This window comes from Hyperolius riggenbachi, unplaced genomic scaffold, assembly GCF_040937935.1.
Source record: "Hyperolius riggenbachi isolate aHypRig1 unplaced genomic scaffold, aHypRig1.pri scaffold_208, whole genome shotgun sequence".
NCBI classification, from domain to species: Eukaryota; Metazoa; Chordata; class Amphibia; order Anura; family Hyperoliidae; genus Hyperolius; species Hyperolius riggenbachi.
This window is the reverse complement of record NW_027152419.1, coordinates 31,237-49,296: the sequence shown is the minus strand read 5'-3', so window position 1 is coordinate 49,296 and position 18,060 is coordinate 31,237. Positions and strand designations below refer to the sequence as shown.

At 41.8% G+C, this 18,060-nt stretch overlaps 1 protein-coding gene across 1 annotated transcript in view; it reads left to right on the top strand.

Moving 5' to 3' along the window:
• Positions 1–18,060, top strand: part of LOC137543812 (interferon regulatory factor 9-like) — a 64,377-nt gene that overhangs the window by 31,451 nt on the left and 14,866 nt on the right. Inside the window, exons 4-6 of the mRNA XM_068264893.1 lie at positions 3,930–4,039; positions 4,740–4,872; positions 13,267–13,314. Coding sequence (XP_068120994.1) covers positions 3,930–4,039; positions 4,740–4,872; positions 13,267–13,314 — 291 coding nt within the window. The remainder of the gene's footprint in view (positions 1–3,929; positions 4,040–4,739; positions 4,873–13,266; positions 13,315–18,060) is intronic.

Here is an 18,060-nt window from a genome sequence, read left to right as displayed (position 1 = left end):
AAATCCTCTGTCTCCTCCCCTCTTGGCCCGTGTGACTGTGAGTATGATGTCACCTGTGTAGCCGCCCCAGTGTAGCCCAGGCTGTACTGCATTGCGCAGACTTTGCAGTGCACAGCCTTATTCAGAGCCTCCTCCAGACTAGTCCCCGACTCTGCCAGCAAAATCAGCAGCAGCGAGTCATAACAGTATGCTACCCGGGCTGCTCCAGCCTGTAATTAAAGCTCTTAATGTGTTTGATGCGGGCCGGGCGCTACTAGGAGGCCACAGTTTCCATCTTAACTAGTAAACTGCTGAAAGCTCTACAGTTGGTCAGTCAACATTATTCAGCTTACATGGGACTACAGCAACCAGCAGGTTAGTTTCTATCAGTTCTTATTACATAAGTTGAAGGTGCACATCTGCACAGGACCATAACAAGTGCATTGCCAAAGATATATTGTGCAACACAACGCTGATATACAGTATACCATTACCATTGTCCTTTACTTGAAAGGCAAGGTTTTCTACACTTCCAAAGCAGTAGTAAGGGCTCGTGCACACTAAGGGCGTTTTTGCCCTTTTTTCAAGTACAGGCGATTTTTAAAATTGCCATAGAAACGCTTGTGCAATGATTCTCTATGAGAGAGTTCACAACTGAGCAGTTTGTTTCCGATCCGCTCAGAAAAGCGCTGCATGGACCATTTTCGGGGCGATTTTGCCTCAATGGAAGGAATAGGAAAAATGCAAAACACTCACAAAATCGCTTTGGGCAGCGATTGCGTGAGCATTTTAAAGAATAAATACATTGTATTTATTCTTTTCCAGTTCAAAGAGTTCACTTCCTGACTGACATCAGGAAGTGAAAAAACGCAATCGCTCTGCAAAAGCGATTAGAAAAGTGCTTTAACAAAAAATGCAGCCTGCAGGTAGGCGCCGGGAATCGCAAAAAAAAAAAATTGCGCCAAAAAACACCCAACGCTAATGCGATCAGAACGCAATGTGAACAAGGCCTAAGTGTGAGACTGAACTGCTGTACATTGATATTGTCATTCTGAAGGTGGCAATATCAATGCAAGTGAATGGGAGAAAGCAACCTGACAGTCTTCCCTGCTTGCATCCATTCTAATGCTCTTGAAAGGCTATATTTTCCTTCTTCATCACTGCAAGTCATTGCTGAACTATCCTGTATTGTGGGTTTATCGATACCATGATAAATGCTGGGAGAAGTACAGTGATATCACAGGAAATAGCAGTCACCTCCACATCAATGATTGCTTTAATAATGCCTTTTTGTTATGCATGGAGCCTTCCTGTACCTCCTCCCCTAATTATAGGAATGCTTCTGTGGGAGGCCCTGGGGATCCCATGGCACATTGTTTTTCTGTCTATAGAAATTATTGCTGAAGTAATTGTAGGCTACCATCCAACAAGGAACATGCCTGCTATAATTCGAGTTTGGCTCAGCTGGTTAAGGTTTTACTCTGCTTCAGACATTTCCATATCAGTCTCAGTTCACACTTCAGTAGGCATAATTGTGAAAATGATATAGGGGTTGATTCACCAACCTCTGGTAAAATTGCCATGGGCATAAAGTATTTATGGAAGTGACATAGTGTGTGTTGTACATACAGCACAACTTACTTTGGCTATCATTCATAAACCATTCCCGCATGCGGAAATGCTGAAAACAGCTGACTTTACCGAGCACATAGCAAAATGTCTATTCATAAAGGCAGTTTCCGCATGAAAAGCTGACATTCCCGAGCAGAGCGATAAATTACCGCCTTGTGCAGTGATTATCGTAACAAATGTAACAAAATGTTAATTCATAAAGATTAGAGCAAGCGGTATGAGGACGGGGAATACCGCTCCCTTGGAAGTAGCGATAAGCATGCGGATTACAGCAAGTCAATGGAGACAGACCTCCCAAGCAGCAGCAGTGAGAGCAGCGCACGGAAGGACTCAGGCAGCTTCTCCTGTTACGCCAGCCTACCGACAGCCTAGAGCCAGCCTAGTTCGGGAAATCAGCGCACTGCTATCGCAACTGCAAAAGATTTTATGAATGAGCACACAGAAGTCTAAAATACCGAAAGCGGTATTTTCCCGCATGGATTTTTGTTACCGAACTCACTTTTATGAATGATAGCCATTATGTAGGTAATGCATGTGTTGCTAGAATAATGTGCATAGAAGAGATGAGTATATTACCTACATATCATGAGTACCTACCTACATATCAAGCGCTGTGTTACTTGCGTGAATACCGGTAAGATTTGCCAATGCGCTCTCTGCACCCTGCAATTTTGAATCATCACAATAGTAAGGTATATTCCTCTCTTCTTCTGCTAATGTTGTTCCATAGACCTTGTTGAGGAGTGTTTGGATAATCCAAAGAAAAATCTGGATAATGAAGGTTGGATTAACCTTCATTATCCAGTAGCGATTACGATTTCAGGAAGTGCAGTGCCTGCAGCATTTTAGGAGCGTTTGTGTTTCAATACAAACTATAGGATCGCTCTTCAACCTTTATACAAAGCAATTTTGCAGCACTTTTACCACCAAACCTATGGAGATCCCAAATCACTATGGAAATCCCAATTCCCAACCGTTGTACAAATCACTTCCATTAAATTCAAAAACACCAGAGATTGCTCTGACAAAACGCTGCAAAAGCTGCCAGCAAAAGCGCTCAGTGATTGTTATAGCGATGTGCGCTTTCTAGTGTGTCCCAGCCCTAGATACAGAGCTGCTAATGCTAGGTACACACAATACCATTTTCTGGCGGATTTACCTGCCAGACCGATTATTTCCAACATGTCCGATCTGAATTTAGATTTTTTTGATTTTTCCAATTTTTTAAATCATTTTTTTATCGATTTTCATAGAACTGAACGGAAATCGATAAAAAAAAGATAAAAAAAAAATGACCAGAAAATTGAAAAATCGATTGAAATTTAGATCGGACATGTTGGAAATGATCGATCTGGCAGGGCAGGTAAATCTGCCAAAAAATTGTATAGTGTGTTCCTAGGGCTGTGAGATCAAGAATGAACAAGGCATTTGTATGAAATGTGTGAATGAGGGCTGGTGCACACTACAAGAGCTTTTTAAATGCTAGAAATATTAAAAGCTCTTGCTAATGCAATGCTATGAGGGATTTTTACACAATCACATCGCTCCAGTGTGAACGCCTCACATAGGATAACATTAGCAAGAGCTTTTAAAATCACAAAGTGCTCAGAAAAGCTCTTCTGGTGTGCACCAGCCCTGACTGAGATTCTGTCTTTCTTCTCCCTTTTCTATAGCTTCTCCCCTGTATATAGTGTCTCCCTTTTCTGCCTCGGTAACATATTAGAACTTGTTAGAAACTTACTGGCTGGTTGTAAGAGGAGACTCAAAGTGGCCACACACCATACAATTAAAAGATCCAATTTTACACCAATTCGATCAATATGATCGCTTGTCCTGAAAAGTCAAAAGCTTTTATTTGTTTTCGATCGAGAAATCCAATCAAATTTTCAGGTTTTTTTCCATTTTTTTGAAAATCAGATCAATTTTATTAGGAATTGTATGGTGTGTGATGGATTGGGAAATTGTATTCAACCAGAAAAAATTGTATGTAACTATTTAGGACATACTAAATTTTATGTATTCACCTTTTTCTCTTCATTTTTCTAACCAACCAATTTTTTCGGAGTTTACGATCTTTTATCCCGAAATTGCGTCAATCTTGAAAATATGTTTGTGGGACCTCAAAGATCCTGATCGAAACTTCTGATTAATCGAAAAATTGGATCGGGATGCTCAAATTGAATCGAAAAAAATAATTGTATAGTGTGTGGCCACTTTTGGCTTTTCTCCTGTCAGTCACTACAGACACCGAGCCCCATACCAATGCCTGGAGACATTCACCTCATCTGTTTCATATTTCTGATTTTCTCTCACTCCAGAGGTCCCATCTTCTACAAAACTATCCAAGAAGAGGAAGAGCACTGCAGAGGCAAAGGGCAGTTCATCCGATGAAGCAGATCTTATTGAAAAGAAACCACTTGTTAAACTGGTAAGACTGAAGTACCAGCGAGCTCTTTCCTCATCGTGTTTCCTTCTCTGCCTGAGGCCTCTTTCGCACTTTATTCTAAGAAGGTGGATGGAGACGCACATGCATGTATTTTACCCATTATTCCATTCGCTGCAGTGCATTTTGTGTATCATGATGTGATTTTGTGTGCGGATTACTATTTTTGGTGGCAGAAGGTTTTTTCTTTTCATGTCAAAGTTATAAAGTCATGCACAAATGGACAGGGGACATGTTCATGCATGGCTTAGATTGTGTGCAGTGCGTTGGAGATTTGAATTAGAATGTGCACCACACAACGCATTTTACAGCACTCGTGTGAACTATTATTTGAAAGTCTTCAGACTCTCATATATCCTTATAGTTTACACCACCACAGGATATTCAATAAAACCAATGACTTTGCACACCTAGTGCACAATACTTTTACTGGCATTTCTGCGACTCAAAAAAGTCCTGCATTTTCTCTTGCTAGCATCCGGTGAAAATTGGAATCAGAAATCGGATTCACAATTTGCAGTGTAAAAGAAGCCTCAATAACATAAATAACAGTAAAATTGTTGCATACTGTGTTCAAAGTGTTATTTTAATGGCACTCAGTAAATGTGCCCCTATATGCGCTGAGTTAAAAGTGACTGCAGCACACAGTGTGAATAGACCCTAACTGTTATTTTCTCCACTGCAGGAACTATCTTCTGATGCGTCGCTGGAAGCGCCTCGTTGTGCTTCTGCAGATTCTGGAAATGGGAGTGACAGCAGCAACACTGATGCACTTTGTGTAAATCCGCTCCAGGCCAGCCCTCACATCAATACACTAAGTGAGTCATAAAATAAATAATGAACATATCCTTTATAATTTTTCTTTTGTATAGTCTCATATAATCAAGATATTGGGCCATATGCAATTCCCTTTTTCTCCTGATTTATCTCCTAGGAGATAATTTTTATCTTCTCTTTAAAATAAAGTTTTCAGCATTCTACAATTGAAAAAGTACCAAAGAGTGGTGAAAATGTGATGTCAAAGTTATTTTGAGTAATTTCTTTCCTTCTGGTGGTTTAAAAGGCATTTTATCACAAGGTATAACAAATATCACCCAGGAGAAAACTCAGGTGAAAAGGTGAATTGCATATGGGCCATTGTGTTATGACAATATTAGTTGGACCTTATTGGGAGTGACATATAGGAGCTGACAGCTGCAACCTTGGTGACTGTATCCTGTCCTTTGTTGCTTACTTAGTAAGTCACTGACCACAGACAAACTGCTTACCTTGTTTTGTGTATACAGAGCACATACTGTACATCCCCAGTGTTACTGACAGAAACTGCAAACCAGCTGCTAATCAGCCAGTTAGTGGAAGTGTAAAAAACGAGTAATGTCCTGCTCTGTGCAGGTTATAAGCAGGGAAATGATAGCTGCCCATACTTCAGAGAGAGTACAGATTCTCTGCTGGCATAGAAGTGTAATTTGAGCTTACAATTGGTTTGGAAATTCAGAACGGGCTACAAATTGTTATGGAAAGATTAGCTTTTTTTTTGGAGGATGCCAATCTATATTGCAATAAGTGCTGTACAAACAACATTTGTAAAAAGTTGTCTGTGGGCACTCTATACAATGAACCCTTTGAACATAATAGCTCTTACTAAGAACTTCCCACAAGTTTTCAAAGCCCTCTAGAGAAAAGCAGCTGAGTTACAGAGCTAAGATCAATCCTCAGGATAGAAGCTTACCGGAATATACTCCGTAACTGTAATTAGCCAGGTAAACAGTCATGTTCACATGTGGTCACATGTGGATAACAAGCTGTTCTAGGAAAGAAGCAGGTGATGTTGCCCACAACAAGAAATCTGCTCTACCCTGTCTTTTTCTAGAGTGGATTTGAAAAGCAAATGAAAGAAATAATGACAAGTTATAAACCTAGAGACTTCAATTGTACCTTATTAGTAAAAAAATTAAGCATGTATAAATGATTTACATTAAAATTGCGGTAAAATCGCAATAGCACTAGAATCGTGCGATTTTACTGCAAATATAATTCCTTTAGCTCAAATCATTATCAGGAAAAAATAATAATTCAATAAATCATACCGACTTTCCTGAAAATATCATGCAAACTGTGTGCAGCTTGGGAATAGGCCAATCATAAGCACTTCCTGATAAATTTGAATGGCTTAAAGGGACCCTGAGTTGTCGCTTAAAAAAGAAAACCGGACTTACGGCAGCGGCACAATGACATGACAGCTACGTAGCGAGGACGAGCATGTGCAACTTCACCCAATGTCGGCGTGTTACCAGAGCCGCCAGCGGGACTGCGGAGGGGGCCAGGAGGATGCCGGGGACCACACGGGCTATGGTGGGCTGGAGCAAGCCTCAGGAAAGTCTGGTTTGCTTTTTTAAGTGACAACTCAGGGTCCCTTTAATATCATACTGCATAAAATTTGCATTACATCTCCATGCAAGCTTGAATTGTTTGCATTTCATTCACCATCTCCAGTGGGGAGATAGACAGCAATGCATGTGACAGCCGTTCTATCCCTGCTCACTCTATGCAAATCTAAAATGACAAAAAGGCTGGAATTCTACCAGCTATGAAAAGCGCAGGGAATATATTATTACTATTTAGTATTTATATAGCGCAGACATCTTCTGCAGCGCTGTCCAGAGTATATTGTCTTGTCCTTTAAAGGGGAACTTCAGCCTAAACAAACATACTGTCATTAAGTTACATTAGTGATGTTAATTAGAATAGATAGGCAATATAATCTCTTACCCACCCTGTTTTAAAAGAACAGGCAAATGTTTGTGATTCATGGGGGCTGCCATCTTTGTCATGGGGGCAGCCATCTTTTTGGTTGAAAGGAGGTGACAAGGAGCAGGAGACACAGTTCCAACTGTCCTGTGTCCTGATAACCCCTCCCAGCTGCACACGCTAGGCTTCAAATGCCAAATTCAAAATGTAAAAAAAAACAAAATCAGAAATCCCATCATGCTTTGCACAGCATCAGGGGAAAAAAGCCCGGGCAGTTTTCTTCTGTGCAGCTAAAAATGAGGCTTGTACAAGAGAAACAAAGTTCTGGTGCTGTGAAAGTGTTAAAGAAACACCAAGGCTTTTCAGTGCTGCTGAGTAGATTTTTAGTCCGGAGGTTCACTTTAACTGTCTCTCAGAGGGGACCACAATCTAATTGCTGCACTACCATAGCCATCCACAGTCATTTGTCTATATTGTATAGTGTACGTATTGTAGTCTAGGGCCAATTTAGGGGGATGCCAATTCACTTATCCGTATGTTTTGGGATGTGGGAGGAAACTGGAGTGCCTGAAGGAAACCCACACAGACACAGGGAGAACATACAAACACCCTGCAGATGGTGTCCTGGGATTTGAACTGGGGACCTAGTGCTGCAAGGCGAGAGTGCTCACCACTACACCACCATGCTGCCAATATTATGATAATTGATTGTTATATATTACTGAAAATCAACCTACCTTCCCTGGGGATAGTAACAGATTTTATTGTGAATGTAGGTTTATGCACAGGTTTATAAATACATTACTTCATCTCACTGGTTCTAGGGCACAGGAAGAGAGAAGGAAGAATGGACCAGTGCACACACACACTGATGGAAAACTAGTGCAGTACTACTCTACAGAAAGCATAAAGCAGGGGTGCCCATCAGGTAGATCGCGAAGGCCTTCATGGTAGATCCCGACCCCAGTACATTTTCCATTCTGTATATACAAGTGTGCTCCTAAAATTGTACATAGGTAGATCACTTTGACTTGCTAATTTTTAAAAGTAGCTCACGAGCCGGAAAAGTGTGGGCACCTCTGGCATAAAGGATGTAAAAGTTATTAAATGTACCCATGTATGGCAAATAAGGAATTTGACAGATATTAGTACACTCCCCCGTTTTAATAGGCTCTTGATAAATATTAAATGTATTTTTTTTCTACTTTTAAGAGTACATAAATTATAAATTACAGTTTGCTTTAAATTTAATAAGTTGCCAAGATACTGTGTATAAAATCACACATGATAAAATGTGATTTTCCCACCCCTAGGGTCCGTATTCAACATATGGTCTTGAAATCCCCGCCCTCAGTAAGAAATTGGGCCCTGGCATATTTTTTTCTTTCCAAACCATAGGTGCAAAGGATGCTGGGGGATTGATGTCATAACTCCACCCCTCATGTCCATGTGATCTAGTCTAGGCAGACAGACAGACATCTGAAATAAGAATTATTGCAAACAGACATGCTAAGACAGGCTACAGCAGTTCTCCTTTGTCTCCTCTCTGTTACACCCTGTGAAAAGAGAAGTAATTTGATCCAGGCAGGCAGAGAGCAGGGAAGGGAGGGGAGGGAACCAGACTGGAGGGGGAGACACAAAGCTTCAGCATTAGGAGAAATAAGGAAGTGCTGCTACAGATAAAAATGTGAGTCTGTTCTATCCACTGTGATGTACCAGATGTAAACTTTATATGTTCATCTAACTGTACACTGTGCCTAGACTATATACAGTATATGTATTGTCATTCAGACCTTTTTCTGGCTGGAGTTGGTCTTTAAATTTTACTTTTTAGCCACTGGATGGCACTATACACTCTCCTGGAAGTTACCAGGAAGCATACTATCTTTTTTTAACTACTTTTTTACTTTCACTTTTATGAGTCAACATGCCTCCTGAATCCAGGCATGTTCATTCATTCACAGGAGCTTCGGTTGGCTCAGGGGAACACTAATTCAGGTGTGCTTTAAGAATGATTTGTCTATGATCTGGACCATACACCACCAGGCCTACACAGTATCAGTAAATGCCAGAAGTAGAATGATGGTGTGCACCAAGCCATGATAACTATTACACATTTTTGTATGTTCCATAAGCACTATATAATGTTTGTACCTGCTATGTATGTATTCCTTCAAAAGATATGGGCTGTGCACATCCTCTATAATAATCCCTAAGTGTCTCTACGTCCCATGTCCGTGTGTGTGTCCCTTTTGAAAGGGAGTGACACGCGGCAATGGATGACAGGCCAAGGGGTGGACGAATGGGCATGCGCGCGGCGGACATGTGCGCGCACAGCGGGTGCATGCACAGTGACAGTCCTAGCCCATTTTTAAACGGGCTAAGGTCACTAGTTTTAAATACTTTGTATCCAGCTGGCCAACTTAGCTGTTTGGAAAGTCAGGTGATAAGCAGACAAGTAGTTTATTTTCCACTGCAGCTTCAGGGACCCATGTGGTTACAGCCATGCCAGATATCAGCAAAGCAGTGTAAAACTGTAGGAGGAGAACATATGACATAAAAACCTCACATGTAAATGAGTCAGATGCAAGCCAAAGAGTGCACCAGACATGTCTCTCCACTACTGGGTCATCCTTCCCCTCTCCAGCAATGTCTAGCAAGTGGTACAAGTTTCACTTTATGTAATACTGTGCTCTATACACCACAAGTGTCTGACAGCCAGCCTGTAGTCAGCAAAACAGAGCAATGCATAGACTGCCCCAAAAGGTATGAGTTCTAAAGCTCTAGGTTACCAGGCAACTCCTCCTTGGTTATGTGATCTGGCATTTCTGCTGCTTACAGGAAAATGTAAGAACAGGCTTTGTGCTTGTTAATTAATCCTTGTGATCCTATCCAGTCAGTGTGGATATTAAAGTGAAACACTGGTAAAACCACACTGGCTCATATGCAATTAACTTTTTCACCTGAGTTTTCTCCTAGCTGAAATTTTCAAACTTGTTTATAAAATGTCTTTGAAACCACCAGAAAGCAAAAAAATACTCAAAATAATTTTGATAGTACTTTCCCTCCTACTTTTTGGTACTTTTTCCATTGCAAAGTGATAAAAAGTTATTCTAAATCAAAGAAGAAAAATTATCTCCTGGGAGAAAAGTCAGGTGAAAAGTGAATTGCATACAGGCCACTGACTTTGAAGAGAAACTCCGACCAAGAATTGAACTTTATCCCAATCAGTAGCTGATACCCCCTTTTACATGAGAAATCTATTCCTTTTCACAAACAGACCATCAGGGGGCTCTGTATGACTGATATTGTGGTGAAACCCCTCCCGCAAGAAACTTTGAGGACTGTGATACTCCTGGCAGTTTCCTGTCTGCGAACCTTGTTGCATTGTGGGAAATAGCTGTTTACAGCTGTTTCCAACTGCCAAAAAAGCATGCAGCAGCTACATCACCTGCCAACAGTAAAAATGTCACCATGTGATAAATGTCAGAATGTAAATCAGGGATTTAAAAGATTTTACAATGGGCAAACACTGACTAAATAATTTATACATCATTATTGTAAAAATGAAGCACTTCTTTTATTACATTATTTTCACTGGAGTTCCTCTTTAACATTACAAGATTATACATAAGGGTACCAGGTATAATTTAAAATGTATACATTTCATTAAACGTTTGCCAGTACAACATGTCTGTGTTGAGGTGGCTATATGTAATACATAATCAGTGTTAAGCCTTGTATACACTTGCAGCTTAAGTCTTCCCTGTTCAATATATAATGACGCACATAGCCCTTCCCACATCCTCCTCAAAGTGTTTACAAAAGCCTTATGTACCTCTAATGACCCTGCCCTGCCTCTCACACCCTCTGATCCATTCTGGCTTCCCTTGTTGTATATCTGTTCTGTTTTCCCGTTGCTCTCTGTTCTGGTCCTTTGCCTGCCCTATTTCCATCATGCTTGTATCTTCTCTTTCAGCGTGACACAGCTCCTGGTACATTCTCCACTCTCTCTTTGGGTGCATGCGCAATATGGGTCACAGCTTAATGATGCAGGCAAGGAGCAAAGCCACAAGTTTGTGTGTCAAGCCAGGGCTATGTAAAACATAGTTACATACAGTGGTGTGAAAAACTATTTGCCCCCTTCCTGATTTCTTATTCTTTTGCATGTTTGTCACACTTAAATGTTTCTGCTCATCAAAAACCGTTAACTATTAGTCAAAGATAACATGATTGAACACAAAATGCAGTTTTAAATGATGGTTTTTATTATTTAGTGAGAAAAAAAACTCCAAATCTACATGGCCCTGTGTGAAAAAGTTATTGCCCCCCTTGTTAAAAAATAACTTAACCGTGGTTTATCACACCTGAGTTCAATTTCTGTAGTCACCCCCAGGCCTGATTACTGCCACACCTGTTTCAATCAAGAAATCACTTAAATAGGAGCTATCTGACACAGAGAAGTAGACCAAAAGCACCTCAAAAGCTAGACATCATGCCAAGATCCAAAGAAATTCTGGAACAAATGAGAACAATAGTACTGTAATTGAGATCTATCAGTCTGGTAAAGGTTATAAAGCCATTTCTAAAGCTTTGGGACTCCAGCGAACCACAGTGAGAGCCATTATCCACAAATGGCAAAAACATGAAACAGTGATGAACCTTCCCAGGAGTGGCCGGCCGGCCGACCAATATTACCCCAAGAGCGCAGAGAAAACTCATCCGAGAGGCCACAAAAGACCCCAGGACAACATCTAAAGAACTGCAGGCCTCACCTGCCTCAATTAAGGTCAGTGTTCACGACTCCACCATAAGAAAGAGACTGGGCAAAAACGGCCTGCATGGCAGATATCCAAGGCGCAAACCACTTTTAAGCAAAAACAACATTAAGGCTCGTCTCAAGTTTGCTAAAAAACATCTCAATGATTGCCAAGACTTTTAGGAAAATACCTTGTGGACCGATGAGATAAAAGTTGAACTTTTTGGAAGGTGCGTGTCCCGTTACATCTGGCATAGAAGTAACACAGCATTTCAGCAAAAGAACATTATTCCAACAGTAAAATATGGTGGTGGTAGTGTGATGGTCTGGGGTTGTTTTGCTGCTTCAGGACCTGGAAGGCTTGCTGTGATAGATGGAACCATGAATTCTACTGTCTACCAAAAAATCCTGAAGGAGACTGTCCGGCCATCTGTTCGTCAACTCAAGCTGAAGCGATCTTGGGTGCTGCAGCAGGACAATGACCAAAAACACACCAGCAAATCCACCTCTGAATGGCTGAAGAAAAACTAAATGAAGACTTTGGAGTGGCTAGTCAAAGTCCTGACCTGAATCCTATTGAGATGTTGTGGCATGACCTTAAAAAGGCGGTTCATGCTAGAAAACCCTCAAATAAAGCTGAATTCTGCAAAGATGAGTGGGCCAAAAGTCCTCCAGAGCACTGTAAAAGACTCGTTGCAAGTTATCGCAAACGCTTGATTGCAGTTATTGCTGCTAAGGGTGGCCCAACCAGTTATTAGGTTCAGGGGGCAATTTCTTTTTCACACAGGGCCATGTAGGTTTTGAGTTTTTTTTCTCACTAAATAATAAAAACCATCATTTAAAACTGCATTTTGTGTTCAATTATGTTATCTTTGACTAATAGTTAACGGTTTTTGATGAGCAGAAACATTTAAGTGTGACAAACATGCAAAAGAATAATACATCAGGAAGGGGGCAAATAGTTTTTCACACCACTGTAGTTACATAGTTATTTTGGTTGAAAAAAGACATACGTCCATCGAGTTCAACCAGAGAACAAAGTACAACACCAGCCTGCTCCCTCACATATCCCTGTTGATCCAGAGGAAGGCGAAAAAACCCTTACAAAAACCTACTGAAACAACACAGGGTGGTGTTTGAATTATATATATCTTGGCCTCCCCACTGCCTTCCTTCTCCACACTGCAGATTCACCCTTCTGTTCTTTTCAGCGGTTGAGTAACTCAGTGAGTCATATCCTGGTAGGACAATAGTCCACTGCTCACTAGGGGTAGCTGGTTATCAGCCACTGAACCCTTAAACACTAATCCTAAGGCTAGGTTCACAGTGCTCAGTTTCATTGCAGACAAAGTATTCATGTCAACTCACTGCCCATACATTTTGATGGGCCTGTTCACAGTAACGGATTGCGTTTTTCTAACTTGCCGCATGCACGCTTTGCATTAAAGTCTATGGCAGGTCTCCATTGCGGTTCCAAGTCATTATAACTCATGCGTTATGCAACTGACCACTGTGAATCCAACCTAAACATTCCTGAAATCTCACAAAGTACTGAATTCCCCCACCAAGTATAAGGTCCATTGTGAACAATAGACATTGTATCTCTGAGGAGGAGTTTGAGAAATATAATTGCTTTGTTTCTCATTAAACATATACAGTATCTATATATTTTTATAACTTTAATTTAAATGTTTATGTCTTCCAGTTTCCGCAGATTTCTTAGAAATGCCAGTGCAACAAATCACACACACAGGTATTTATTTAAACAACTGTAATTGTCAAATGGATGATATAATATGTGAATATATCACAGGCATACATTTCTGCAGGTCTGTGCTGATCCAGTTGATGTCATGGAGAGTGTGTGCAGTGTGTCATATATCTGATATCAGACTGCTTTCATTGGCTTCAAACGCAATAGACAAGATTAGCATTCCAAAGTTCATCTTAAAATGTGGGAACAAATAGGTGTGTCAGGATCTCTCCTGTAGCATGTTCTGTCGCTTGCAGCGGAGCTTCAACTGGGCAGTTCTGATTTGTCTGCTTGCATTCGGTTGTCTTATTGTCATTTGCAATCTCTCTGCAGTTCAGAGCAGTTCAGGATGCTGTCAGGATTCCTCCTATGGTTTGCTGCAGTTGAACTGCAGCCAGATAGCCCTGGATTTCCTGCATGCATGTTGTTGCATAGTACTGCATGTATTTGTTATGATAGTCTTTCAGCTTGCAAATGGTAATCAAGCCAGCTCAAGATTGAATGCTTACCATTCAGCTATGTGGAAATTTGCATACCTGCATCCATTGGCTGATGCCGGCATAAAAGTCTGCCTCCCATTTCAGACTCTGCCCGACATAACGGTCAGTACGCTGGTCTGCTGGGCGCTTTGTCACTCTGTAATAGATCTGTTATTGTAGTTCACTCCGACCTTATTACTTGTGCTTTAGCTAGTTCTTGATAAATATATATGCAGACTTGTTAATATATATTTATCCGTTAGTTGAGCCGTTTGTTATTTTTCTGTATTTTTGTGTATTGCCTTGTTTCCATGCCTGATGGACGTTCGCTGCATCCGCGGTGGGTCGGTAAAGTCTACTATCCTGATAGCTTGGATTCTGCCATCACCACCTTAGTGACTGGTAGTATTCCTGCTACTCTAGTTTCTGGGAATGTTACTATAGGCTGCGGTTGCTATTAGTTACGTTCTTTCCTGTAGCCTTCCCTGTGTGGATGCTTGCTGGTGACTGGTTGTTAACCTGCTTGCTCTGCTTCTGTGGATGTGACTGTGAGCTGCGGTTGCTACTAGTTACGCTTCAATCTATAGTCCTGTCTTGTACCTGTCTGAATGCTTGCTATCGCCAGTCTTGCAAGCGTTCTGTCTGTCTTTCTTGTATCTGTTTTGTTACTTAGCCAGAGGCTCAGATGGCATCCGCCCAGTCTGTGTGTTCCGTCTTTGGTTACTCAGACCGTAGGCAGCGCAAAATCGCACTGCGCTGCCATTGTGTCTTATTTATAGCAGTATCGGAAGGCCAGAGCTGCAGTTGCTCTGGGCAACCTGTGTAGCCTCTTCTATTATTCAGCTACTAGCCTTGTTGCTCTGGGTGGTCAGAAAGTATACCCCCCAGGCATTATATTATGTCAGGCCTAACACAAACCCACATAGAGGAGGGCTCTGACACAGTGAGTTATGATTCCTTGTTTTTTCAAAGATTTGAAAAGCTTGACTGTGAAACAGCAAGCAAATGTATGCCAGAATTGGTTAGATTTTTGTTAAACCCAGATTTTCAGGCCACAACTTTTTCTACTTGGGCTGATCAGATAGTTTACACTCTGTTCAAAGGTAAACTATTTGATTGGGCTGTTGATGTTTTGAATCACACTACTCTAGAATTTATAGCCTTTGTGGTCCATAACTGGTTAAGAATATCTCCACTACCTCATCCTCTCAATGAACTCCTAGCAGCTAGTCAGTCAGCTGCATCCAAAAACAATCAGGATGCAGGTGATTCCAATCAGCTTTCTCAAACTGCAGTGTCGTTGCCCATAGCAACCAGTCATTTGCGTAGTCATAATACCTTAAAGGGGTTCTTTCGCGAAAAAAGTAGGCAGTTAAAAAATGTGACAGATGACAGGTTTTGGGCCAGTCCATCTTTTTAAGGGGGATTCTCAGGGCTTTCTTTGTTTTCAACAGCATTTCCTGAACAGCAGTTTAACTGCCAAAATAGCAAGATACCAGCCGGCCTCCCTAATCACTTGCACACTATTATGTCAGTTAGATTTTGCAACTGTTGTTCAGGAAATGCTGTTGAAAACAAAGAAAGCCCTGAGAATCCCCCTTACAAAGATGGACTGGCCCAAAACCTGTCATCTGTCACATTTTTTAACTGCCTACTTTTTTCGCAAAATAACCCCTTTAAGATATTCCGTTTTTGATCCTGTGATGCTGAGAATCCCTAAGCAATTACCTTCTGTAAAGAAAAATGCTCATTCTGTTTTGTTATTGCCCTTAGCAACCATGCATCATGTTCCTAGTAATAATTCAGTTAGTCAAGTTGATTCTCTGTCAGAAGTAAACCAAGCCAAGTCCACTCCAGCTAGCTTCCTGCAGACTGTTCAAGCTGAAAATTATGCCCAGAATAATTGTTTAGTTCCTGACAAGAATGAATGGGATCCTCTGTTTGAAAAATGGGAAATTGAAGCTTTGATTTATGAATTGGACAATGATCGAGACTATTTCTATGAATTTTACACTGCTAAGAGTAGCATAACTTTGCATGCATGCATTGAGTCCACTTTTTCTTTGATTGAAATGAAGCTGTGTGTGCAAGACTTTGTGATTCCGTTAATTGATGCATGGAATGATATCTTGAATGATCGCTCTGGGAGTCAGTGTGAGCAACACTCAGTAACCAATATCAATTCTGTCTCTCCGTTGCCCCTAGCAACGACATCACCTGGTAGCCTTGTTCCAGATGCACACCTTACTTCTCTAGCCCGTTATAATGGCAGAAATAAGTATTTTTTTAATTTCTTGCAGAATTGCAAAATTTGTAATTTGTGTTCTTTCTTCAGATCAGCTACAGCATTTCAGCAGTCCAGGTTTATTGTGTCATACCTGTTTGATAGCCAGATGAGAACTTGGGCTGAGGAAGTTGCTGATAAAAATGAGGAGGTTTTTGATGACCCCCTGGAATTTGTTAAATTGATTGCAAACGTTTTGCGAAAAAATCCAAACAAATTCCTACTTATTTTTTTTCTGCATCCTGCAAGCCATATGATTCAGCAGACACCAATAGAGGCACTACATCAGTTCCTGAGTCTCATCAATCATGTTTAGTAACCTTAGAACCCCAGCATCTGAATTTTCCAACTTCACAGTTGAAGAACTGTGGTTCAGATTTGCAAACTCTGTATCCTGATCCTCCTGTTTCAGCACCTTGCTCTATTTCCGTAAATGGTTAAGAGCATCTGTTATGTGAACCTGAAATCACAGAATCATTGCCTTATCCAGAAAATGTTCCAGTAAATTCGCCCTGTACCATGAATTACTCAGTAGTTCTGTCCAGTGAAGCTCAGGTCACAGAATCATTATGCTGTCCAGCAGGTGCTTCCATGGTTCTGCCCTGCAACATGGATTGTTCAGTGATCCTGCCCAGTGACGCTGAGGTCGCAGAGTTATGCTTCACCCAGTTCTTTGGATGCTTCAAGATCTCTATCAGAAGACTCAGGCTCTACTTACTTCAGTTGGTGTTGCAGTAATATTCACCTGTTTAGCAGCTGTCTTAGAATTACAGTCTGCTCTAGTAAAACTTGATGAATCTCTGTCCAGTGAAGCAGAAGCCATTGAAGCATTGTCCTCATCAGCAAGTGTGTTAGATGCCTTACAACAGTGGTTCCCAACCTTTTCCGGCCCGGGGAACACTTTCTGACCATATTTTTCTCCGGGGAACGGCAGGGTGTGTGTGTGTGTGTGTGTGTGTGTGTGGGCACGCGGGTGTTTGCATGACCTAGTGGACAGTGCCGTGCTATGGGGGGGCTGGGGTGCGGCTGCATAGCTAACATAGTTGCCCCAGTATAGGGAGTTTAGTTGCCCCAGTATGGTTAGTATAGTTACCCCAGTATAGTGCCCCAGTATAGCTAGTATAGTGCCCCAGTATAGCTAGTATAGTCCCAGTATGGATAGGTAGTGCCCCAGTATAGCCAGTAAAGTGCCCAGGATAGCTAGTATAGTGCCCAATATAGCTAGTATAGTGCCCAGATAGCTAGTATAGTGCCCAGTATAGCTAGCATGGTGCCTAGTATAGCTAGCATAGTGCCCAGTATAGGTAGGTAGTGCCCAGTATAGGTAGGTAGTGCCCCAGTATAGTGCCCAGTATAGCTAGTATAGTTGCCCCCAGTATAGCTAGTTTAGTTGCCCCCAGTGTAGGTAGTTTAGTTGCCCCCAGTAGAGCTAGTTTAGTTGCCCCCGGTATAGCTAGTTTAGTTGCCCCCAGTGTAGGTAGTTTCGTTGCCCCCAGTATAGCTAGTTTAGTTGCCCCCAGTATAGCTAGTTTAGTTGCCCCCAGTATAGCTAGTTTAATTGCCCCCAGTATAGCTAGTACAGTTCCCCCCAGTATAGATGCCCAGGAGGGGGGAAGCAGCGCTAGAAGGAGGGGCAGTGGAGGCAGCGGTGGGGAGGGGGGAAATATCCCCCCCTCCCTCACCTGGGACCCCTCCTTCTGCCTCTCTCCCCCTCCATTTAGCAGTGGCAGGTGCGGGCTCGGCGGCGAGGAGACATGCGCAGAATTACTCACCACTTCCACGTTCCAAGCGCCGGCAACGTCATGTCGTCACACATCTCCGCCTTCAATGCCGCCCACTGTGCTTCCGCTAATCAGGAAGCACAGTGGACGGCATTGAAGGCGGAGATGTGTGACGACATGACGTTGCCGGCGCTTGGAACGCGGAAGTGGTGAGTAATTCTCCGCATGCCTCCCCGCCGCCGAGCCGCACTTGCCACCGCTA